The 25738-nt window shown below is 40.6% G+C and overlaps 1 protein-coding gene across 1 annotated transcript in view; it reads left to right on the top strand.

The window, feature by feature from the left end:
* Positions 1-25048, top strand: part of ARHGEF5 (Rho guanine nucleotide exchange factor 5) — a 29303-nt gene extending 4255 nt beyond the window's left edge. The window contains exons 2-15 of the mRNA XM_044678031.1: positions 6152-9311; positions 11627-11684; positions 12166-12230; positions 12408-12661; positions 14003-14163; positions 14890-15042; positions 15372-15501; positions 15783-15857; positions 16540-16629; positions 18069-18226; positions 20890-21051; positions 23668-23738; positions 24236-24340; positions 24702-25048. Coding sequence (XP_044533966.1) covers positions 6152-9311; positions 11627-11684; positions 12166-12230; positions 12408-12661; positions 14003-14163; positions 14890-15042; positions 15372-15501; positions 15783-15857; positions 16540-16629; positions 18069-18226; positions 20890-21051; positions 23668-23738; positions 24236-24340; positions 24702-24859 — 4800 coding nt within the window. The 3' untranslated portion in view covers positions 24860-25048. The remainder of the gene's footprint in view (positions 1-6151; positions 9312-11626; positions 11685-12165; positions 12231-12407; positions 12662-14002; positions 14164-14889; positions 15043-15371; positions 15502-15782; positions 15858-16539; positions 16630-18068; positions 18227-20889; positions 21052-23667; positions 23739-24235; positions 24341-24701) is intronic.
* The last annotated feature ends 690 nt before the right edge of the window (positions 25049-25738 follow it).

Below are 25738 nucleotides of genomic sequence, written 5' to 3'. Positions count from 1 at the left end.
GAGGGAGAGAGGGAGAGAGAGAATGAGAAAGAAAGAAAAGAAAAGAAAAGAAAAGAAAAGAAAAGAAAAGAAAAGAAAAGAAAAGAAAAGAAAAGAAAACCGGCTTTAGACTCATAACCTGGGTTTACACTTTGCCTCTGGCATTTATTGTGTGACCTCAGACAAGTCTCAGGCCTCAGTTTCCTAATGTGTTAAATGAGAGTGTTGGACTAGATGGCTTCTAATAGCTCCTCATCTATAGAATTAATGAAATATACTAATATTTAAACTATATTTATAGAATGATAGGACCTATACAACTGTTGGAGCAAATATACAAATGGACTGGATAAAAACGAAGGGATATCTAGTATTTTCTGGTGCTTAAAGTTATGACAAATGAACTGAACAGAGCCCACATAATACATAGGGGACTAGATTAGTTGATTAGTGTAGATTTACATGGCCTGAATAAGGACTCATTCAACCTTACATGTTTCATATAGCATCTGTGGAGTGAATGGGGACTATGCCATACATGGTATTTTTGAAATGGGTTCACAAAATCACAGAATTTTCCATATGGACAGAACTTGACAGCCTTCTAGTACAAAGCAGAACCTAAAAAAGCATGTCCAATAAAATACTCCCCTCCTCCCAACCCCTGGCTTGAAGCCCTCCAGTAAAGGGCCTAATCTCTTAAGGCAGCTCATTCTACCTATAACTTACTGTAATTATTAGGAAGTTTTTCATCCCATTAAACTTGAATTTAACTACAATTTTTCCATGTATTGCTTGTAATTCTTCCCCTTAGTACAAGTAGGACTAGATTAATCCCTCTTCTCCGTAACAGTATTTGAGAACTATTTTTTTCCTTTACCTGAGAATTCTACCCTCCAGGCTAAATGCCCTCTGTTTCTTCAACAGATTAATCATTGGAAGTAGCTAGGTAGTACAGTACAGAGTGATGGACTTGAGTCAAGAATACCTGAGTTTTAATTCTGATGCAGAAATTTACTAGCTTTTTGACTTTAGACAAGTCTCACTTAACTTGTCTGCCTCAGTTTCCCATCTGTAAAATGGGGATAATATTAGCACCTACCTCCCAGGTTTTTGTGAGCACTAAATGAGATAATAATTATAAAGCACTTAGCACTGTGTCTGGAACATGTTAGCACTATATAAATGTTAGCTATTTTTATGTAACCCTAGACACATCACTTAAGTGGTCTCCCTCATTTTCCCCATTTGTAAAATTAGAATAATACTTTTCCTACTTCTCAGAGTTCATGTGAGAATAAAATATTTGTAAGGCACTTTGCAAACTCTATAGTGCTATATAAATGCTAGCTATCAGCCATCAATCAATAAACATTTATTAAGTGTCTACTACCTGCCAAGTACTGAGCTCCTCGGTATTGAGCTTACAAGTTTTAAAAGTGAGATGATTTCTTCCTTTAAGCTCATATTCCAATGATTTTTATGTTCTGAACTCAAGATTTCCCACCAGTCTGGTGCCTACTGCATGCTTTTCAGCTTATTCATGTTTTTCATTAACTGTTGTGCCCCAGTACTAATACACTGTTGGGGCACAATAGTTTATGAAGGATTCTTATAAGTAATACTGCTATTATGCTTATTTCCTAAGGTGATCAGCGAAAACAGAAAGGGACATATATATTCTAAAATAGTAATAACAGCTCTCGTTGTGGTGGCAAAGAACTGGAAATTGAAGGGATGTCCATCAATTGGGGAATGGTTGAACAAATTGTGGTATATGATCTTGATAGAGTATTACTGATCCATGAGAAATAAAGAGCAGGTTAATTAAAAAAAACATGGAAAGATCTACATGAAATTGTAAAGAGTGAAATGAGAAGAATCAAGAGAACATTATATATGGCAAACAATATATATTTTGTTATTTGAAGAATGTCCAGAGAAAGTACTGATAAATAGAAATAAGCAGGACATAGTTTTATGTATACATGTCTTTTTGTCAAATGATGCCTTCTTTAATAGAGGGAGGAGAGGGAAAGATGTATGTGCATATTTTAATGTAACAAACAAGTAAATACATTTTAAATTAAATAAGTAAATAAACTGTTGTATCCAAGAGAGTATACAATTCCTTAGGTGTGGTCTGGCCAGAACAGAGTAGAGCAAGACACTTCTTTCCTAATTCTCCATCATTATTCCTCTTCTTCATCAGCCCAAGATAACATTAATTGGTTTTTTTTAAGCTACCATATCACCCAGATGACTCATATTGAGCTTTCAGTCTTTCCCCCCAAACCACAGATGTTTTTCAGATTTTTAGTACTGTGATACACAGTATCTGTTTTTGGCTATACTTATATGATTATATGTTTTCTCTTCTGATAAAACAGGAGTTTCCTGAGGCAAGGATTATGTCCTTTTTGTCTTTGTATCCCTAATCTAACAATTACCAGCAATTTAAACACCTAGAATATAGTCAACATTTAATAAATGCTTGTTGGTTGATTACCTAAAAGGGTAGAAAGAGCTGCATTTTATATAATAACCATAAGGTGGATAAAAATCATCAGCCATTTTATTAATATGATACCTATGGGTTGAATAGGAGCAATATTTTTTTATTTTTTAATATTTATTAATATTCATTTTTTAGAAAAGTTAACATGGTTACATGATTCATGCTCCTACTTTCCCCTTCACCCCTTGCCCTCCCTCCACCCCTGGCCGATACGCATTTCCACTGGTTTTAACATGAATCATTGATCAAGACCTATTTCCAAATTATTGATAGTTGCATTGGTGTGGCAGTTTCGAGTCTACGTCCCCAATCATCTCTGCCTCAACTCATTTGTTCAAGCAGCTGCTTTTCTTCTGTGTTTCCCTCCTGCAGTTCTTCCTCTGAATGTGGGTAGCGTTCTTTTCCATAAATCCCTCAGAATTGTGTCCTCAGTCATTGCATTGCTGCTAGTACAGAAGTCCATTACATTCTATTTTACCACAGTGTATTGGTCTCTGTGTACAATGTTCTTCTGGCTCTGCTCCTTTCACTCTGCATCAGTTCCTGGAGGTCTCTCCAGTTCACATGGAATTCCTCCAGTTTATTATTCCTTTGAGCACAATAGTATTCCATCACCAGCATATACCACAATTTGTTCAGCTATTCCCCAATTGAAGGACATACACTCCTTTTCCAGTTTTTTGCCACCACAAAAAGCGCAGCTATAAATATTTTTGTACAAGTCTGTTTATCTATGATCTCTTTGGGGGTACAAACCCAACAATGGTATGGCTGGATCAAAGGGCAGGTAGTCTTTTATAGCCCTTTGAGCATAGTTCCAAATTGCCAGCCAGAATGGTTGGATCAGTTCACAACTCCACCAGCAATGCATTAATGTCTCAGTTTTGCCACATCCCCTCCAGCATTCATTACTCTCCCCTTATTTCATTTTAGCCAATCTGCTAGGTGTGAGGTGATACCTCAGAGTTGTTTTGATTTGCATTTCTCTAATTATTAGAGATTTAGAACACTTTCTCATGTGCTTATTGATAGTTTTGATTTCTTTATCTGAAAATTGCCTATTCATGTCTCTTGCCCATTTATCAATTGGGGAATGGCTTGATTTTCTATACAATTGATTTAACTCCTTGTATATTTGAGGAGCAATATTTTTGATGTAGATGTAGGACTGCCAGAGGCCAGGTTCTACCCAGAGTCTCTGAGCTCTTCAGGAATGATTTCCTATCAAGTATCTGTCTGTCTGTCTGTCTATCTATCTATCTATCTATCTATCTATCTATCTATCTATCTATCTATCTGTATGGCTATGTGCCTCAGAACCAGAGAAGGGACATGAACTTCCCCATATTCCTAACTGAAACCATGGGTGTTTATGCAACCATATATACTGAAAGGGAGGATGGGCCCTTCTCGTGTACACTGGTGGTCATGTCACATATGATGCCTCCTGGATAATTAAGGATATAAACTGCTAATGAATGCCTTGTGGCACACCGCTAACCTATCAAGGTGAGTTTATGAGTGTCCATATCATTTACTTAAGTCATTCTTCTACCAGGTATTACGCAGGATCCCTGCCCGATGAGTATATAAAGTTATCTGTCTAGAGATTACTCAGGGCTGTGTTACCCTGTCATGTTTGCGTGTAGATGAGTCTGTCATTTTCTTTGTCTGGTTTTTAGTGGCTAGGGAGCAGACAGGCTGGGTGAGGAGAGCTGACTTTCAAATGTGGCCTATTCTAGGGAGGACATATAGCCACATACTGCCTGGTATTTAAAACCCTTTAGTAGTTCTTTCTCTGGTTAATGACATGCTCAATTGGCTCTGCTGCTTGAAATATCAGTAAGGTCTCGAGTTCCCTGGCTCCTCTGGTCTAAAGTCTTCCATATATCTGATAATGGCCTTAGGATTCTGAGCTAATAGTATAATATTGAGCATTTATATAGCTCTTAGAGGTCTTGCAATGCATTTTACATAGGTTATCCCATTTGATCCTCCATTTGAACTAGATACCTACATTTTTGCCTCTGCATAGTATCTCGGACCTTGCCTGAGTTTCTGAGCTTGAATTATATAAGTAACCCCATTACAGCTATCTGAAGGAAAGTTACAAAGCTTCTCTCTGACAGTGTCTCCTGTCCTCAAATTACCTTGTATTTTCTTACCTGATTCCCTATGAGACCTTAATCTTAGACCTCATATTTTTGTCTTTGCTCCCCTGTATTCAGCACAGTGCCTCCTTGTATGTAATAGGTGGTTAAAATACATCTGATGAATTGGATTAAATATTATGTGGTGGATACCAGCTGTACCAAATAGTGTCTGGAATTACATATATTTTTCACACATGATGTCCCTTGGATAGTTAAGTATGTAAACAGCTAAATCCTATCCAGCCAGCCTATCCAGGTGTGTTTATGAGTGTTCATATCATTCACTTAAGTCATTCTTCTAACAGGTATTAATTGAATACCTAAAATGTGCAAAGCCTTGTACTGGGTTATATGGGGGCCATATGGGTGAATAATAGACATCACCCTTAAGGACTCTTCAGTCTTATGAAGGAGCTGAAGAGCCTCATCAAAGACACAGGTACACAGATCCACAATGACAAGGTAAATAATAATAAATGCTACAAGAAAGAGATGACTAACATACTCCAGGGATTCACAGGAATGACAAATTACTTGTGTCTGGGAAATTTTTAAGGAAAAGGGTATTTGAGCTGTCTTGAATGGTGGATAGAATTTTGACAGGCATTTGGGGGTAAAAATTCTAACTGGGTGAAATGGATATTGTGAACAGTGATACTGGGGCAAAAGATTTTAAAGACTGCCTAGACAGCATAACCAATTTAAGTGAAGCATTAGAGTGACATGAAAGGGAGTAGTGGGCTGGAAAGATGAATTGAGATCAGATCATTAAAGACCTTACGTATAGGATAATCAGTTTAGATATTAGGCAATGAGAGATCATTGAAGATTCTTAAGTAATAACATAATTGGAGAGGTGCTTTGGATAAATACTGTTGCACCAGTGTCTAGAATGGATTAGAGAAAGAGAGATTGGAGAAAGGAAGACCACTTAGGACATTATTATAATAATCTAAACAAGAAGTAAGAGGAATCTGAACTAGAGGAATAAGGGAAAAGAGAGGGAACAGGATCTGTCATGGAAAATGGGTAGGAGGTAATTAATATAATAGTTGTAAATACATATATTGTGGGTTGGATGATGAAGACATACATTGCTGGATACTTTTAGTCTTGAAAAGTGACCATTCAAGGAACATAGAACAAATGTCTCCTTTCTTTCTTCATTATGGTCCCAATGAAAGGCAGTATTTCATAGACTTGTTTCAGGATAAGGATAATTTGGATTCAAGTGCCACCTCTGATACCCACTGACTCTGTTAGCAACTGCCTAAGCAAGTCAATTAACATCCCATTGCCATAGGTGATTCTCTTTAAGATTGTAAATTACAGAAGAGTAGCCTATCTTCAATGATAGAGGGAGTTTCCTCTTCTGAATTTCTCTATACAAGTGTAATAACCCCAGATCCAAACCAAAATTCAGATATTTAAAAGCAGCATAGACCTCCTCAGCTTTGCCTCTTTTTTCTTTTGGGAAATATTGACCTTTTTTTCTTCTTAGGAATCAGCCCTGATGGAGGCTGAAGAGCCTCCTCATAGAGCATCCACTCCAACTACTACTCTGGAGAATCTCCATGTCTTTCCAACATCCCTTATGAAGAATAGCTGTAAGCCTGGTTTGAATCCTGAAGCAAAAGAAAAAGATAATCCTGCCTGGGAGTGGACTGAGGATGATGATGATGTCTTTGGGGCTCAACAGAGAGATCTGAGTAGTCTGAACACAACTGAAGAGGCACCACCCATTCTTTCCCAGGAAGATTCTCTAGCTTTGGATCCTGACAGTGGAGATGTGACTGCAGAGTCAAGAGTTTGGAGACCTTCAGAGCTAGCATCCCAGGGCCTAAAAGAAGTACACACACCTTTCCTTCCCACAGAGAGCTCTGTCTGCCCCACCCTGGTTGATAGCCTGGGCATTGGCTACATTCCTGATGAAATAAGTAGCAATTTTGGAGTGGAATATTGGTCAGAATTCCTGAACTCTCTGATGGAAACAGAGAGGTCAGAAGCCAGTAACACACTGGAGAAAGGAATCTTCCTTCCCTCCTCTACTCAGGCTAGGTCTTATTCTCCCCCTGAAGAACCCAGTAGCCTGCTCTGTCATGATGGAAGTAGAACTGCCCAGCAAGAAGGGAATGCCCAGGATCAAGAAAGGAAGGGAAATGGAGGGCATCAGAGACAAGAGAAGGCCACAGATACAGGGAAATGGTGGAAGCATAAAGAGTGGGAAATAGTACCAAAAAAATGGAATGATGCACTCTCAGAAAAGCAAGAACTGGATGTGGTAACATATATTCATGGACAAGTGGGAGAACAAGGACAAAAAGATAAAGGACAGTTTGATTTGGTTTTGGGAAAGCAAAGAGAAGGAGAGGCATTTAATAGGGATGGGAAAGATCAGAATCACAGGGAAGGGTACCAAGGAGAAAATAATGTAGAAAAGCAGGGTCGTGGGAAAGTAGAAGAGGAGCAAAATCAAGAAAATGAGTTTTTAGAGGAGCAGGGAAAAGTGGATCATTATGATAAGGATCAATTATTAGATGAGAAACAGAAGATAGTGAATGTGAGCAAGGAAAACCAGGGAGCTATCGAGGAACAGTCAAAGCTAGAGGAGGAAGCTAAGAAAGAACAGGGGAATGTGACCGAAGAAACATTAGAGACAGAAGAAATAATGACTAGTGAGAATGACAAGGTTCAGAAACATTATGGTTCCTTCCCATTGATCCCAGTTGTGCCAGGTGCCGATGTTTCATGGAATTCTTCCCCAGAAGACCCTGTTTCCACTGTCACAAGATCTAACACACAGGAAGGGATAAAAACTGAGTCATCTAGAGTTGAACTCTCCTGCCCAGACTCTGCTTCAAGACCTAGACAGGGGGCATCAAGATCTTACCAGCCCATCCCTCCTCACAGTCTGTCTGGGAAATATTCGGAAAAAGAAGGAGAGGAAAATGGCTGGGAGGAAGAGTGTGGCCTGGGAGATGGAGCAATGCTTAACTTGGGGAAGAAACCAATCCCTCCTAAGCCAATTGCTATAATTCCTAGGAAAGATACCTCAGCTCCTTTCAGTTCTACCAAGGAGGATCCCAACACAACCACTTCTTCATCTTCCTGCCCCCCAACCTTTCCTATAGGAGATTCTTCACTCCCGTCTTATCTATCAGAGTTCCCTAGATGCTTTTCCTTTGATAAAGAATTCCCTTTTGACCACTGGGGCCCTGATGCTCCCTCGAACATTCTCCCTGTACCCTCTTCTGGAGAGACTCCCTTAGCACCACATGGCAGCTCTGACTGGACCAGTGCCCTAAACATCCAAGACTTCTCTGAGGAAACTGTCCAGTACTATGGGAATAACTCTGCTCCAAGTTCTTATGGGGAAGGGCAATCTTACTATCTGGCCCAGAATCCAGCCTCCTTTCAACACTCAGAATTGGCTCAGAGGGTCCCTGAGCCTGCCATTCACAGTGTTGATATACCAGGAAGAGAGGGGCAGGCTAGACTAGAGCCATCTTCTGACCCTTCCTCCTTGAACCAACCTCAGGAATTCAGCTCAAATTTAGAGAGGCCTGGTGCCACCCATAGCAAAACTTGGTGTCCACCAAAAAAGGAGGCCTCCATCTCAGAAGAACTTATCCATGGTTCTCCTCCCTCCTCATCCATGGTAGAAATGGGACTACATGAACAACTCCCCCCTCTGCCACTAAGGGAGCGTCACAGTCATCCTTCTCTAGTGGTACGACCTAGCATTCATCTTGCCAAGCCTCCTACCCCTAAACGGTATAGCCACCCTCCCATCTTGGCCCGAGTTTCACCAATGCCTGGCTCCCCTGAAGGACCTTCTATCCCTGTTAAGGCAAGACATAACCGACCTCTGCCTTCTACTCCAGTCACAGACATTCCCCACCATATTCAGACTCCTAGGCTGAGGTACAATAAGCCCCTACCTCCCACCCCAATCATGGTCCAGCCCTACTATCCTCCCACATCTACCACCCTAAGTAAAAAAAACAAACCACTTCCCCCTGTTCCCATTTTGGAACCTGACCCCAAGCCACCTCCACTGCCCCCAAAGGCTAAATGGAGAAACAACAGTATTAAAGGGACAACTGGGAGTATAGGAGATCAATTGAGGTCAAAACCTGGAGGAAACCGGGAAGTCCCTTCTCCTCTCTCTGCTGGACGTACCTCCTGGCCTCCAGCTGTGGACAGACCAACGGATTCCTTGACTTCTCCTGGCAGGAATACAAGAGAGACATCTTCTCTAGCTTTCAGCAATATGACCAACTTCCTTCTGCTGAGTCCTTCTTCCCCTGCCTCTTCCATGGCCCAGGACCCACAGCATCCCATCCTAGGAGGAGTCCAGGATGAACACGGACAATCAGAAGAGAGTAAAACTCTCCCTAAGAAGACTTTGAGCAAAGGAATTCTACAAGGGGAAGGCAGTGGCTCCCGGAGGTCAGATCGAGGCCTGGCACGGCAGTCAGAGAAACCCAGCCATCCACCTTTGGAAAAAGCATCCAGCTGGCCACACAGGAAAGATCCAGGGAAATTCTTGGAAGGGAGTGGTGGGCACTCAGAGAGTCCTGCTGAGGGGCAGAACAAGACCAAAGGATGGAACCGACAAGGTCTACGCAGACCATCTATCTTTCCTGGGGAAGTCCTAGGTGAGTGGTGTAAAGGCTATCATTCTACATATTAGACGAGTCATAGAAAGCTAGATTGAAAGAAGAATGGGAGACTATTTAAAGAAAATACTTCAGGTCCTATTGAGACTACCTCCACCATAACAACTCGCTATCCTCAGTTGTTCCTCTTACACCTATTCGCTCATATCCCATGTATTCCCTGACATGGTTTCTTGTTCCCATCCTACACAGCTTTATGTCTCCTCTCCTCTTTCAATAGCCTTCACTGTCTCTTTTCCTTACTCTCACATGATCATCTGCTTCTTCCTTTACCAACTTCCTACCCACAAATTCATGCCATTAATGTGAAGCCTGGTGATAATATTAATAGCTAACATTTGTATAGCACTTATTATGTGTCGGGCACTATGCTAAATACTTCACATTATCTCATTTGATCCTCACAACAATCCTGGGAGGTAGATGCTATTACTATCTCATTTTTTAGATGAAGAAGCTGAGGGAAATGAGGTTAAGTGACTTACCCCCAGTTATATAACTAGGAAGAATCCAAGGCTGGATTTTTAATTCCATACTTCCTGATCATAGGACAAGGACTTTTATCCCCTGTGCCACTTAGCTTGTCCTCTGTCATACTCCCAGTCCTCTCCCAGAGAAATCCCCAGGCTCTAGTCCTAGTCTTGAATCACTCCAATTTTTAGACCTTCAATCTTCCTAGAATATTCTACCAGTTGTCACCCTCTTTGATTTAACTGAACCAGAATTCCCTTTTCATTCTTCTCTTCCCCAATTCTTCTACTCTTCTAGTTAATCAAGCTCCCATATTACCAGAACCTCAACCCTCCCCTCAACTCCCAGCATTTTTTCTATAATTCCCAGAAAATAAAGAAACTAACTCATCTCCTTAACTACCCCAGAGGTGCTTTGGTGACTAGTTTAACCTCAGGGACCTCATGTGGACCAGCTCTACACCACATTCCATTTTTAGGATTTAGTCTTATCAGCAAAAACTTCACGAAAGTGCCATTCCCTCTATAACAACAATGGTACTCATATTACATGCCCAATGTACAAAATGCTTCAGTATTTCCTTAATGCAACTGTAATGGTTTTCTTCTTCATTCCTTCAGACATAAATATGTGGCTGCTGTCTACCTCCCAAGATAATCCTCAGGATCCTATGTTGTCCCTTGAAAAGGAAATTTTTTAAAAGTGGATTTCCCATCACTATCTTCAAACAGATCTAGATGACTGTTTGTTGGGAATCAAAGTATCTCAGAATTGGAAAAGATCTTAGAAGTCATCTAATTCAACCTCTAACTAAATAGGAATCCTAAAGGATATTTAGGATTCTGTTCATCTGAGGTGTCCCTATTTTTGACAAGTCAGTCATCTTATACTCACACACAGAGAGACATATACACATTGGCATCCACACAGAGAGAAAATCTACCCATAGATTTATATATGATACATAAAGAGAATGTGTGTATATATATATATATATATATATATATATAGAGAGAGAGAGAGAGAGAGAGAGAGAGAGAGAAAGAGAGAGAGAGAGAGAGAGAGAGAGAGAGAGAGAGAGAGAGAGAGAGAGAATTAGTTAGGGAGAACCCAGTCGTTTTCTAACTCAGTTCAGGCCTGAGCAAGAACACCTTTTCAAATATCCCCAACTAGTGGTCATTCAGCCATTACTTCAAGACTTCCAAGAACAGTAGAACAGTGAGCTCACTACTTTAAAATGCTATAGTTCCATTTTTATATCATTCTAATTGTTAGATTGTTCTAGAGTTAAAGTGAAATCTGCCTCTCTGGAACTTCTAACCACTGGTCCCACTACTGCTCACTGAGGCCAAAAGAAACAAGTTTAATGCCATTTCATGTGAAAACTCTTTGAACACAGCTGTGACATCCCTTTCTTCTCCCTTTCTCTCAGCTTGATAGTCCAAGTTCCTTCCACTAATCCTTTATAGCAGAGTTCTTATTCTTCTCATCTTCCTGGTCACCTTCATCTGGATATGTGCCATCTTGTCAATTTTCTTCCTAATACAGTTTGCCCAGAAATAAATGCAATACTTCGGATGAGGTCTGCTCAGGACAAAGCTGTGGGACTATCTGAGCTTCCTCCATTTTGTGAATGCTGTGGCCTTAATAATGCAGCCTTTGATTTCTTGAGCTTTTTTGGTGGCTAGAAAGTCAGGGTCCTACCATTCTTCTGCAACACCAGTGTTTCCCTGACTGAGACCTTAAGTTCCATACCGCACTATTGTGAAATTGCCCCCTGGAATCTCTGTAACCTAAATAATTTTCTCCATTTTTATTTCCAGATGGCGAAGCCTCCCCCATGGACAGACCTCCCTGTCCTTCGGACACAATTGTTCTTCAGTAAGTTTTTTGCAAGTAACCCTTCCCTCTCCTAAATATAAACATCCTCTTCCCTCAGGGTACTGAAGCTTCTTTCAAATTCTCAGTTTATGGATGATTAATGTCCAGATCCTGAAAAAAATTCTTCCTTCTGAGCCCTCAAAATTTCCATTGTCCCTATCTACCCATTGTTGTGGGAAAGGTGTAAATTATTAACAGCAGGATTCTAGAGGAATCATTTAAGCAGAAGAAAGTCCTTGGACTTATAAGTTGATCTACCTGACTCTTTCCTCCAAGTGTAGTTCCTTTACACTATCTCCCAAAAAACAATCCATTGTATTCATAGGGGTTCCAGAAATATCCTAAAGAGCCCCACATCCCCTTCCAACATTTCTTTAGAGCATATGTATGGTACCTAAAGAGTGGATAAAATATCCCATCTACCCAGTGAATGTCACTTCCCAATAATCTCAACCACCCATTGACCATCTCTACTCCACAGAGAGAAGAAGTCAAGGGAAGGGATGGGTAGTGTTGCCAGGCGCTGCTCCAAGTTCATCAATTCCTGTAAGTACTTTGGTGCAAAGCCATAAACCCAAGCAGAGATGAGTATCAATGGCAATCACAATTGAGAGTTCATTTAGGACCAGTTTAATGGATTCATTCTGAATTTGTTTATTTTTTTCCTTTTTTAACCGTATCCCATTTTCTCCTCTTGTTCCTTGCTTTCCTCCCTTTATCCAGCCCACCTACTTTACCAGGAATATAGTGATGTGGCCCTAAATAAGGAGATCCAAAGCCAGCAGAGGCTGGATAGCCTAATCGAAGTGTCCAGTCCTGCTTCCCCCCAACAGCCTCGAAAGTCTCCAGTCATCACAGACTCTTATCTGCAGCGCCTCTCTATTGCCTCAAGTGCCTCTTTATGGCAGGATATCCCTCGAGTACGCAATAGCACCATGCTACTCTCTATGACTCATGAGAACCAAAAACTGCAAGAGGTAATGGAAGGATGGGATAGGGGACAGGTGGCTTTGGAGATAAAGATCAGTATCAACCCCAACCCCTGCTCTCTTCCCACTTAAATAGGATCCCCATCCACCAGCTCGCCGAGACATCCTTTCTGAAGAGTTTTAGATCATATCCAAGCGATTACCATCATACCTTTTCTTCTCCTCTTTTGTATGGTGATTCATGATTAATCAATCAGTCACAAAAGAAATATTTATTAAGCACTTATGTGCCAGGGATTGTGATAAGTAATGAGGATACCAAGAAACACAAGGAGACCCTGCCCTCTAGAAGCTCACATTTGAGTGAGGGAGATGCCATGTAAATAAATGTATATATAAAAGATAAAGACAGAATTGTTTCAAAGTAACTATATAGGGGAAGGCTCTAAGTAGCTGACAGGATTTGGGAAAGATCTGCAGAAGGTGGCATTTATGCTGCAGAAGACAGAGATTTTAAGAGGCTGTCTGATCTTGGTTTCTGAATTTGGATTAAAGTGGTCTAGGAACTGAATCCTTTTGCCTGTCTCATCCCACACTGCTACTTCTACCTGGACTAAAGACCCTGTGAATTCAATTTACTAAGTGTTTATTAAGTGTACTTAATAGTGCCCTGGGCTTAGCACTGGCCAATTAAGTGACATTATGATCAGTGTACCATTGCGTGAGGCAGAAAAGTGTTTAGAACGCTGGACTTGGAGTTAGGAAGACCTGAGTTTCGAGTCTAATCTCAGACATTTAATAGCTGTGTGTTCCTGAGCAAGTTATTTGCCCTCTCTCTTCCTCAGTTTCCTCAACTTCAACCCGGAGGTGACAAGAGCAACTGCAATGAGAGCAATAATAATATCTCAGGGTAGTTATGAAGATTAAATGATATAATCTGTGTAAAGCACATAGGAATGCCATAAGTATTTAATAAATCATTGTTTCCTTTCTTCCTTCCTTGTGTCAATTAGAGTGGCCTCTACCTCTTGATTTTGTAAATGTAATATAATAAAGGTCTTTAGAAAAGACTGGCCTTTCTGTGGAGAAGATTTTGCTTTGGGTTCTCACCTTGACTATGTGGAGGCCTTTTAACTGTTTTCAAATTATCTTTGCATCTCTGGTAGTAGGCTTATATGGAAGGCTGTTGAGGTTCTGTAGATTGTATGTGTTTGAAACCATACTTAGAGGAAGAAAATAGACTGAGTAAGATCAGGAGCAAAAGAACTTTCATAGAATTTGAATGGTAGAGGCCACTTTCTTATCCAGCCCCCATTTCTTCCCCCTTTCAGTTGATGGTTTTCTTCAGCTTTCTTCCTTTCTACTTAGTCCTCTCCCATGTTTCCTCAGGCCAAATTTGAACTTATCATGTCAGAAGCTTCCTACCTGAGAAGTCTTCATGTGGCTGTAGACCATTTCCAGCTTTCACCACAGCTCCGGGCTACACTGTCCAACCAGGAACACCAGTGGCTATTCTCTCGTTTACAAGATGTGCGGGATGTCAGCACCACGTGAGACTTCTCTCTTCCAGAATCACTTTCCTTTGTTTCCTTTACACAAATGATTAGCAAAATTAACATCCTTTCCTGTTAGCAGTTTTTTTCCCCCTATCCTGGCCTTAGTAAGAATTTGAGGCTTCAATAAGAGATCACATTTATATAACACTTTAAGGTTTACAAAGACAGGGACAGTTAGGTAGCACAGTAGAAGAATGTCAGGCCTGGAGCTGGGAGGACCTAGGTTCAAATAGGACCTCAGATACTTCTGAGCTGTGTGACCCTAGGCAAGTCACTTACCCCTAGTTGCCTAGCCCTTACTGTTCTTTTGCCTTAGAATCTATACTTAATACAAAATAAGGGTTGTTTTTTTAAAAGATTTACAAATAAATATAATAATACAGTATCTATAATTCCTACAGATGAGGGAAACTGAATTAAGTGATTTGCTCAGGCTTATACTGCTGGTGTCAGAGGCGTCATTTGAACACAGATGTCTTTTCCTAGTATACCATGTTGCCTCTCAAAAGATCATGTTTCCTCCAGAGATAGGGAGAGAGAAGAGAAGAGGCAGTTTAAATACTGGAGTGATCCCCCAGATATCTGAGAGACTCTAAGAGATGGAATTAAGTACTTGGTAGAGGAGAAGTCAGTAGCTTATGGACAGCAGGGTTGGGGGAAATACTCTGATTATTTTGTTCAGACTCAAATTTCTCACAACATCTGATGGGGGAATCATAGGTTTCTCTCGGACCTAGAAGAGAACTTCGAGCACGACATCTTTACCTTCCATGTTTGTGATGTGGTCCTGACCCATGCACCTGCCTTCCGACGTGTCTACCTACCTTACGTTACCAACCAGACTTACCAGGAGCGCACTTTCCAAAGTCTGCTGTGAGACCACTTTCTCTGCCTCATTTTAGCATAGGTCCTTCTTACAACCTTATTGAACCTCCCAATCCCCTAATTAATTATACCTCCTTTTGAGTAGTGCATCTTATGCTTACTTTGAGACCTTGAACTTCCACAAGTTTTTAGGACCTCCAAAATATGCATGTTTGTGCCCCTGCTTCCCCACCTTCTAGTTCTCCATGCCCCCCCCGCCATTTTTTCCACATCATACCTCAGTTGCTTTAAACAGAGTCCATACCTTCCCCATGGCTCTCATTTCTCTGACTATACCCTTTCTCTTTCTTCTACCTAAATTTCTGTGTTAATCATAGGAACAGCAACAACAATTTCCGGGAGGTCCTGGAAAAGCTTGAGAGTGACCCTATCTGCCAGCGCCTTTCCTTAAAGTCCTTTCTGATACTGCCCTTCCAGCGTATCACCCGTCTCAAACTGTTGCTCCAGGTAATTTGGGTTCCCTCTTCCCTCCCAACCCCATCTCAGTATCCTCCAGTTCTGAAGATCCAACTTCATGTACTTTGTCTCCATAATGAGACTCTCTCAGTATACCCATCACTTACCTCAAACCACTCCTCCAGACTCTTGAGTGATGTAAATCATCTCACTTTTGCCTGTATCTTAACCCATGCCCTGCCTTTTGTCCTCTCCCTACTATAATCTCCCTTCCTATTTCCCTTGCCTTTTTCATTGTTCTTCCTCCACATTTCTGAATTCCTTTGCCACAGAATATTCTTAAGAGGACACAACCTGACTCCCCAGAAGAAGCAGAGGCCACAGAAGCACATCATGTCTTAGAAGAGGTAAGTAGTTCCTAAATTTATATTCTACCCTTTCCCACTAACCTTATAGTCTTGATGACTGAAGAGTGGAAAGCTAATAGCCCTTAAATCTAGTCTGTCCCAACTTACAGAGGAAACTGGCTACTCAACATGTCTACTTGAATCTCTTCCTTGCCCATAGAGAACTCTTCTCTAGTACAATCCTATGAATCCAAAGCAATAAGGATGAATGCCCTCTTAAAGGACAGCCTAGTTCTCTCTGCCCTACATTCACTGTACTCTTATTCCATGAAGCCTCCTCTCCTCACATAACTGAGTAATACTATTTCTCTTTCTGTCTCTGTCTCATTCTATGTCTTTGTCTCTCTGTTGTTGTCTCTGTCTGTGTCTCTGTCATACAAACACATACGCGCGCACATGCACATTTTACCCTCCCCCAATTCTCCCTAGTCAACAGATCTTTCCTCTATCACAGATATCCTGTACCAAGGGAATGTGCTCTCATCTCTTTCTTCCAGGCATCTTTTCCTTCTGTCTTAAAGAATATAGGAGCCTGGAGGCTCAATTTCAACTCTTTAATGAAGAGTAAGGATGTTGTATTTCTCCAGATTCTGAAACAAAGGATTTTCTTAGCCATGTGATCAAAGGTCCAAACCTCTAATATCTGTATTCTTCCTGTTTCCCTGTCTTCCCTATATTTCAGCTTATCCGAGACTGCAATAATAATGTCCAACGAATGCGACGGACAGAAGAACTGATCTACCTAAGTCAGAAGATTGAGTTTGAATGCAGAGTGAGTCCCCTCCCATCTTCCACTGCCACCTCTAATTTCCAACCTCTTATCCCCAACCCTGAATCTTTCTGGCCCTGTAGTTCCCAAATGAACTTCTAACTACCATTATACTGTCCTTTGACCTTAGGTTTTAGTGTTTTGTTAAGTTGGCCTAACCCTTTAACCCTGAGAATCTATTAACATTTTGTCCTTCCACAATTCTGTATTTAGTGTTCTCATTCTTAGAATCCTATCTAATCACCAGTGCATGCTGGAATCATAAAGTAACGTCTATTTATAAAACCTGACCCAAGGCACATATCTCACATTCAAACTCAATTCAGGGCATGCCTTACTCCCTTCATCTCCCATTTTTCTTATTTCAGTATCATATATTCAATATCAAGTGGAGACTTATAGTCAGGAATACCTGAGTTTTTTACTAGCTGTGTGACTCTGGACAAGTCATTTAATTTCTATTAATGTTAGTTTGCTCATCTGTAAAACAGAATAATAATAGGACCTATCATGCAAGATTAGGAAAACCAAATGAAAATATAATATATAGAAGTCTTTGCAAATCTTAAAATGCCATGTAAATGTTAGCTATTATTATTATCATTATCAGTATTATTATCAGGAATCCCCTAACCCAAACATCATTATGTTTCAGATGTCCTCTCCATCTAGACCAGGGATCGGCAACCTTTTTGGCCGTGAGAGCCATAAATGCCACATTTTTTAAAATGTAATTTCGTGAGAGCCATACAGTGCTCACAGTGCACGCTCCTGTAATAGCGCCTGAAAAAAAAATTGACTTTATGGCTCCTGCAGAAAGAGCCATATCTGGCCCTCAAAAAAGCCAGATATGGCTCAAGAGCCATACATTGCCGACCCCTGATCTAGACCCTCCCCAGAACAGATATTTTTTTTTGTTCCCAAATCCTAATTCTTGGATGCAACCTTCACCTCTGTATTTCTTACCTCCAGTTTCTAAATATGATTTGTGTTCTTCTCCAGAACTTTCTCCTTCAACCCTTAGTTATAACACAAGATAAGCTGGTTCCTAGAATAGTTTCCAATGAATATCGTTTTGGTAATGAAATTCCTTAATTTCTAATCCTTCAATTCCTAGTAATACACAAGTTCCCATTTTTGCTAATCAGATCCCTAACTTCTTAGACAAGAGTTACCAGACTGGAACATTTAGTTAAATCCTTTCAATCTTTCCCCAATTCCAAACATGGAAGAATCTGTCTTCAACACCCAAAAAGTGCTATCTCTAGTTAGAGAAGATAAAAAGAAGGTATAGAGAAAGAACCTAGTTGTGTGTGAGTGAAGAATGAAGGATGGAAATAGCTTAGTAAAAAAGGATGAGTGGAGAAAAGAAAAGAGAATGGAAGAATAGAGCTGTGGTCCTTTCTGTGACATTTCTCTCCCTCTTTTCTCCTTCTCCATAGTTTTTTCCACTGATCTCACAGTCACGATGGTTGGTGAAGAGTGGAGAGCTAACAGCCCTTGAGTCCAGTGTGTTACCTGGACTTCGAAGGAAACTGGCTACTCGACCTGTCCACTTGCATCTCTTCAATGACTTCCTGCTGTTGTCCCGGCCTCGAGAGTCAGTGACTGGGTTCGGGAGGCAGGGAGGAAAACTAGGTGGGGGAGCAGAATTGACAGTTTTAGTTGGGCTAGTGGGAGGAGGGGAGAGGTGGAAGGATGGGATATATTCCAGGAGGGTTCCTTTTCATAGACCTCTTGACAACTCATAGTGTCATGTCAGGAAAGAGGGAGGAGATCCAGGGATTGATTAAACTTCTCGGATGGAGTCAGAATTTAGAGCTTGAAATTCAGTAATTGACCTGGAGCTCAGAATGGTGATTCAATTAATTGCATCCCCTGGTGGCTCTAAGTATAGCTCAGTGATTTAATGCCCAAGATTGGAGTGGGTGTTCACTCCAATTAGCGGCATTTTGGGTCAATCTTGGTCCCAAAGGTTTTTAAACTGCATTACTTTTAGCCCCTTGAGGCTCTAGGATTCTATTTGTTGGAGTGAGTGTAACCCAAAGGACTGACTCAGCACATTAAAAGTTAATGTTACTTTATCTAGCTAAGTGGCACAATGAATAGAGTGGTAGACCTAGAATCAGGAAGACTTATCTTCTTAAGTTCAAATCTGGTCTCACATACTTACTTGCTGTGTGACCCTGGGAAAATCACTTAACCCTGTTTGCCTCAGTTTCCTTATATATAAAATGAGGTGGAGAAAAAAATGGCAAACCAATATTTGCCAAGACAACCCTAAATGAGGTAACCAAGAATTAGACATGAAGGAAACTATTGAACAGCAACAACCTCAACTTAGCCCCCACTGTGGCCAGTCAATCCTACAATTGCCTGATCATTTCACTCTCCCACTCAACAGAAAGGCTTTTCAAAACCTTTTCATCACTCTTCAACTTTCCATAACTCCTGCTTCCCACATCCTATGCTCTCAGCTTAGAATGTTGCCTTATATTTCACAAAAAAAAAAATAATAGGCCATTCATTTGGTTCCCTCTTCTCCATTTCCTCATCTTACAATTTAGATACCTTATTCCAATAATCCTCCTTCACTTCTATTTCACATGAAGTGGGCTCTTCTTGCAAACTCCCTCCGCATTCACAAGTGACACCATTCTATCCTATCCTCTCTAGGAGATGGGCTCCTTTCATTATCACTGCTCACTCACTAATCTTCAATTGCTCCATGTCTATTGCTGTCAAACATGACCATGGCTTCTCTGGCTTCAGAAAAGCCTCACTTGATCTGCCCATCCTCTTTAATTATCATCCTCTTTCTCTCCTCCCTTTTATGCTAATCTCCTTAAGAAAGACATATACAGTAGATGTCTTCTGCATCCTTTATTCTCAGTCTCTTCTTATTTCTTTGCAACTTTCACTATTTGATACAAGTACAACTTAACTCTGCTCTGATTAAAATTCCTACAATGTGTACCCATCCTAACTGTCCAACTGCTATTTCTCAGTCTTCTTTGCTGGATCCTCATCCAATTCATGCCCTCTTTCCACAGGTGTCCCTTAGCGTTCTGTCCCAGGCCCTCTTCTCACTGTATAATATTTCACTTGGCAATCTCATCACCTCCTATGCATTTAATTATCATCTTTCTGAAGATGACTCTTACATCTTTTTATCTAAGTTTAATCTCTCTCCAAGCCCCCAGTCTCATATCTCAAGCGGCCTGTTTAACTTCTAGAACTGTGTCCCAGAGACATCTTAAGCTCAGTCCCAAAAGTGAACTCATTACCTTTCTCCTTAAACCCTCACCTCTTCCTAACTTGTTTATTACTATCAAGAGTACCACCAACTTCAGTCACCCTGGCTCAAAACCTAGGTATCATCTTCAACTTCCTCTTTTCTCTCCCCTTCCATATCCAATCAGTGGTCAAGTGCCATTATTTCTACCTTCAAAACACCTCATTTTTACCCTTCCCATTTTCTCTGATACTGCCATTACCTTGGTGTAGGTCCTTTATCACCTCACATTTGGTCTATTAAAATGGCTTCCTCTAACCCCAATCCTTTCTACTAGGCATCCCCCATACATGGAATGCTGTCCTTCCTCATCTTCACCTTCTATTTTCCTGGCTTCCTTCAAGTCTCAGCTAAAGAAGATCTTCTGCAAAAATACTTACATGATCTCCCTTAATGCTAGTGTCTTCCCTCTGAGACTACCTTGATGTATCCTGTTTATAATGTGTGCATGATTGTCTGCATATTGTCTACTTCATTTGACTATGAACAACTTGAAAGTAGAGATTCCTTCCAGTTTTTTATTTTTTGTTTGTTTTGCCTTTCTTTATATTCCCAGTTCTTAGCTGAGGATATAAAGCAGTTGGCACATATTAGATGCCTAGTAAATAGTAAATGGTAACTGACTGACTGACTTACTGACTTGGGTTTTTCATACTTTGGCCTAAATCTTGGTTAAAATCTGAACCATCTTCTTGGGATCAAGATTGATTCAGAGCTAATACAGATACCACAGATTTAACTTCTCAGGTCATTTGGCCTATAGAATACGATTCCCTACGAAAACCCCAAGCCAATCTAATCCTGACTCACATTCCTAGGCAGTAATTTGTTAAGTCAAATGACTGCCTTTCTGTGACTCATCTAAGAATCTTTGGGTTGGGGAAACTTTGTAGGAGAGGGATTGAGAATTGTAAGTGAGAAAAAATGAAGTCTGTGGAATAGAGATGACATCCTTTATTTCTCTCTAGGGGCAACCGCTTCTTGGTATTTGACCATTCCCCTTTTTCATCTATACGGGGTGAGAAGTGTGAAATGAAGCTGCATGGGCCACACAAGAACCTCTTCCGCCTCTTTTTCCTGAACAAGGCAACTGACATCAGGGCTGAATACCTCTTTCGCACAGAGACTCAGTAAGATGAGCATCAGTTACTGGAGGGAATAAAAGAGGGCATTAGTAGGAAGTGAGATGAAGCAGGAGGTGACCTAAGGAACACTCACATAGCTGCTTAGCTCATTCTGGGTTCTATGACTAGAGTCTATAGAGAGACCCGACCTCAATCTTTAAGAGTTAATGATAGGGGGCAGCTGGGTAGCCCAGTGGATTGAGAACCAGGCCTAGAGACGGGACGTCCTATGTTCAAATCTGGCCTCAGACACTTCCCAGCTGTGTGACCCTGGGCAAGTCACTTGACCCCCATTGCCTACCCTTACCACTCTTCTGCCTTGGAACCAATACACAGTATTGACTCCAAGACGGAAGGTAAGGGTAAATTTAAAAAAAAAAAAGTTAATGACCAGAAAGGGACAAGAAAATCATATGTGTGTTGATTAATTGTAATTCCTAAGAAGGATTAGATCATTCCTTGCTCTTTGAGCATTCGTGGAAGGGAGGTCTAGGAAGCAGTAGCTGAAAGATGGAGTTGACTATAGGGAATAAAAATGTAATCATAATAACTTAGAGACATATGCTTTGAGGTCTACACAGTGCTGCTCATACTTTATTTGATCTCATTTAGGAAAAAAATAGAAGTTAATTTTCCCGAGATTGGAGACTGGAAAAAGAAGCCAAGAAAATGCTCATTGCTTTTTGGGCCAGTAAATCTGTGTGTATATGCTTTCCTAGAGCAGTGATGGGCAAAGTTTTTAAAGAGGAGGCCAAAGAAAAGGAAATGCTCATCTGTCAGTCTGTTTCTAAGGCAGCTCTTTGGAAGTTTCATTGTATTTGTCAGATTAGGAATAATGTCCTGCAGCAGGATAGCCTGCAGGCCGTAGTTTGCCCCATCACTATCCTAGAGTATAAAATACAAAATCTACCAACTTTACCTCCTCTCTCCCCTTCCCTGCTCCCAGATCTCTAATTTGGAAGGAGTTATTTATAATTTGGAGAAAAACAGAACATTTCACTTTTTTTTTTAATTTGTATGACTGTCTTTTGTTTTTATGTCACTTTCATTTCTCACTGTAACCCTTCCCATAAAGCCTTTCCTTATGACAAAGAACAAAAAAATGGGAAAGAAACTCAGTTAAACATACCAACATATTAAAAAATTATAACGGCATCTGCAATATTCCACAATGACAGTCCCCCTCATCTGCAAAGAAGAAAAGGGAGTGCCTTCTTATCTCTTGGGGAGGGACAGGGAACTTGGTCCTTATAATTTTCCTTAATTGCTTTTCTATTGTTTTGTCCATTTAAGGTATTAGGTTGTGTACATTGCTTTTTGAATTCTGCTTATGCTTTATTTTGTATCAGTTCATATAAATGTTTCCATACTCCTCTGTTTTTATCATAGTCATTGTCTTTTTATAGCACAGTTACAGTCATGTATCACAACTTGTTTCAGTATTCTTCAGTGAGAGAACATGTTCACTGTTTCCATTTTTTCTGTGCTACAAGAAGTGCTATGAATATTTCAGTGTAGATGAGACCTTACTTTTCAGCACAACAAAATCTCTGGATCAAAGGTTATAACATTTCTCGTACTTTCTTTCTATAATTTCAACAAAGTTGATTTCCATCATGGCTGAATGAATTCAGCCTCCACCAATAGTGTGGTAATGTGCCTTGTTTTTTCTGCAACCCCTCCAACTTTGACTACTACTTTTTTTGTCAATTTTCAGAATCTGAAGTGAAAGATGAAGGCCATTTTGATTTGTATTTTATTAGTAATTGGGAGCATTCTTTTAATGGTTGCTCAAAATTTGCAATTTTTCTTGCAAAATTTCTGTTTAGATAATAATAACATTAGTTTTCATCCCCAAGTATTTACTAATTCATCTATAGAAAGAGACTTCCCATAAGTATGTAGAGGAGTATGACAAACATTTTATTCATTCAACAGTCATTGAATAGTTGTTATGTGTTGAGCATTTCAAGATCTACAACAATAAATAAGGCATCATCATCTAAGACAAGATGGGCATAAAAATAATTCTAATATGTACTCTACGGGAATAAGGGAGAGTCCATCAAAGGAGATTTTTAAAATGAAAATGTATCTAAAGAAGGTCTTGATAGGTTGCATTTTGGCAGCAGATGTGGAAGGAGTCAGACATTCCAAGTGGGCAAAAGAGTTTGAATAAAATCAAAGAAATATAAAAGTAGAAATGTATCCAAAGATCAGAAAATATTTGAAGTAAGCAGGAGGGCCAGATATATTTATGGGATTAGCTAGAAAAATATGTAATCAACAAAGTTCATAGCCCATGTGTATAATTGAAAGTTGACTGAATTCCCACATTTTGAAATAGATTTACTCCAACTGAAGGGAGCAATAATAAAGAAAGATTGGCAGGAAAGTAGATGGAGCAATCAGGAGCTGACATATTGCATTATAAACCAAGTACTTCACTGACTTCTAACTCCTCAGGGCATTTTTTATAGAAGTTATTCTAAACCTTGTATCTAGATAGTCTTTACTTCCTCTCAGTGCCCCTTTACCCATTCTTTTCCCCTACTATTCTCCTTCCTCATCTTAATCCTGTCATGTTCCAAATGGAGTTGTGACCCAGCTTTCTTTTTCCAGGAGTGAAAAGCTTCGATGGATCTCAGCTTTGACTCTACCAAGAGAGGAATTAGACCTCTTAGAGTGTCAGGGTAAGGTGAAAGGGGCAAGTAAAACCTCAGGAAAACTAGAGGGAGGAAGGGAGAAAGAAGTAGGGACAGAGCCAAAACTGTGTCTCATCTCTAAGATGAACTGTGGTTGTGGAGTGAGGGAAGAGGGAGATTAAAAAACACATCTAGGTCAAGAGGATTTGGACAGTAGAGAGATTCAAGATTCTTGGAGACCAGGCAAGGCCTGGTGACAGCAGGTAAGAGAGAAAAAGGTCTACCATTACAACTGCTCCCAGATACAGCTCATTCAAGAGATTAAAGAGAAACCACAGTCAGAATTGAGTCTGAGACATGACTGAGTACTGTTCTTCCTGTTTGGCATCCTTTCTTTATTGGGAGGAAGGAAGGGGGCATGCTACTGGTGGTTGGTCAGTGACTCAGAGAAGGAGCCTCAGGGGAAAGGCTAACCCATCTTTGGTCATCTCTGTCACAATCACCTTTATTTTTTTTACCTCATATACACTTTCCCTGTTCTCTAGACTCCCCACAAGTTCAGTGTCTCCGTTCCTATAAACCTCGAGAGAATGATGAGTTGGCACTGGAGAAAGCAGATGTGGTGATGGTGACTCAGCAAAGCAGTGATGGTAAGAAGAATGGGTATGAAGGAGGCAGATAAGGGACAGAGGGAGAGGGTTGTTCATAGAGAAGGCTCACTAAAAGCTAAAGGGATTATAATAAACATCATGCCAATAGAGAGAAGTTTTTTTTTTCTTATGCTTGAGAACTCAGTATCATTAAACAATATTGTACTCAGGCTGGGAGAGTGGGTAGGGAAGGGCAGGAATGATTTGCCTTGCTGGGTGGCCTCCATTTCAGAAAACCCTGTGTTTGAGAAAAAATTCTATGTCTGAGACTAAGGGAGAGGCCATCAAGGTTTTGGTCCAGGTGATTCCTCTCCCTAGTTACCCACATGATCATCCTCCCTTTCTCCCTTTCTCCCACCAGGTTGGCTGGAAGGTGTAAGGTTGTCAGATGGGGAGAGGGGCTGGTTCCCTTTGTCACACGTGGAGTTTATCAACAACTCTGATGTTCGAAAGCGGAACCTATCAGAAGCACTTAGAGTCAAGACTGCCAAATTACAGCTGGCTGGACGCCAAAGATAACTGCTACTCAGGGGCATTCCTTTGGGCACATGGACGTGATACTTCTGCAGAAGGGAGCTGTCATCTGGAGCTCTGTAACAGAACCTCTCTCATAGTCTGAAAACAAAAAACATCAAGAATGGATATAAGCTTCAGATCTTCCACTCATTGCCCACTGGTGTGTGTGGCACACGCGCACACACACACACACACACACACACACGTGTGCAGTATGCAGAAGATAAGGGTATTGGGTAAAGGAATTTGGGGTGGGGCCTGGACTCTGGGAGCCATTTCTCTAAATGAAATCTAACCTATTTGAGAGAACTACACTGGAAGCCTGAGTCAAGCAGCAAATCTTCTCTGAAACTTACTATTTTGCTTACTCCCAGGTTCATAATTTGGAGCTGGAAATTCAAATACCTTGTTCCAAACTCCATCACTTCTTCAACAGCTTTTTCTTTGAGAACAAGAATTATTGAGAAGGAGATTAAGGTGCCTCTAGGGAAGGTGCATGTGGCTATGAAAATGTGAGGGGGATCACTCTCACTCTAATAAACTTGGCACTTCTTTGAAATGTTTCTTTCCAGATTCCTTAGCATTTAGCATTCTTCATAACATGGCTGAGTTTTAGGAAAGAATCCAGGCTCAGCTGAGTTGGGTGCCATGAAGGGCTGTAAGTAAGCAGTGGGCGTAGATTGTTGTGGCAGCTGTTGGTTCTTGCCTTGCTGCCACTCCTCCAGGGATTTGGGGAGATTCTCTTTTAGCTACGGCCTCAGGAATGTAGCTGTTTCTTGATTTCTGCCTCTTCCTGTAATGAGTTATGCCAGCAACATACTCATGCAGGCCCATCTTCTTGAGTGCCCCAGTAACTATATTATGGACAGTGAGGGTTATGTC

The sequence above is a fragment of the Gracilinanus agilis genome, chromosome 5 (genome assembly GCF_016433145.1).
Source record: "Gracilinanus agilis isolate LMUSP501 chromosome 5, AgileGrace, whole genome shotgun sequence".
Taxonomy (NCBI): Eukaryota; Metazoa; Chordata; class Mammalia; order Didelphimorphia; family Didelphidae; genus Gracilinanus; species Gracilinanus agilis.
Note: the sequence above shows the minus strand (reverse complement) of the source record. Positions and strands in the feature narration are given on the sequence as shown.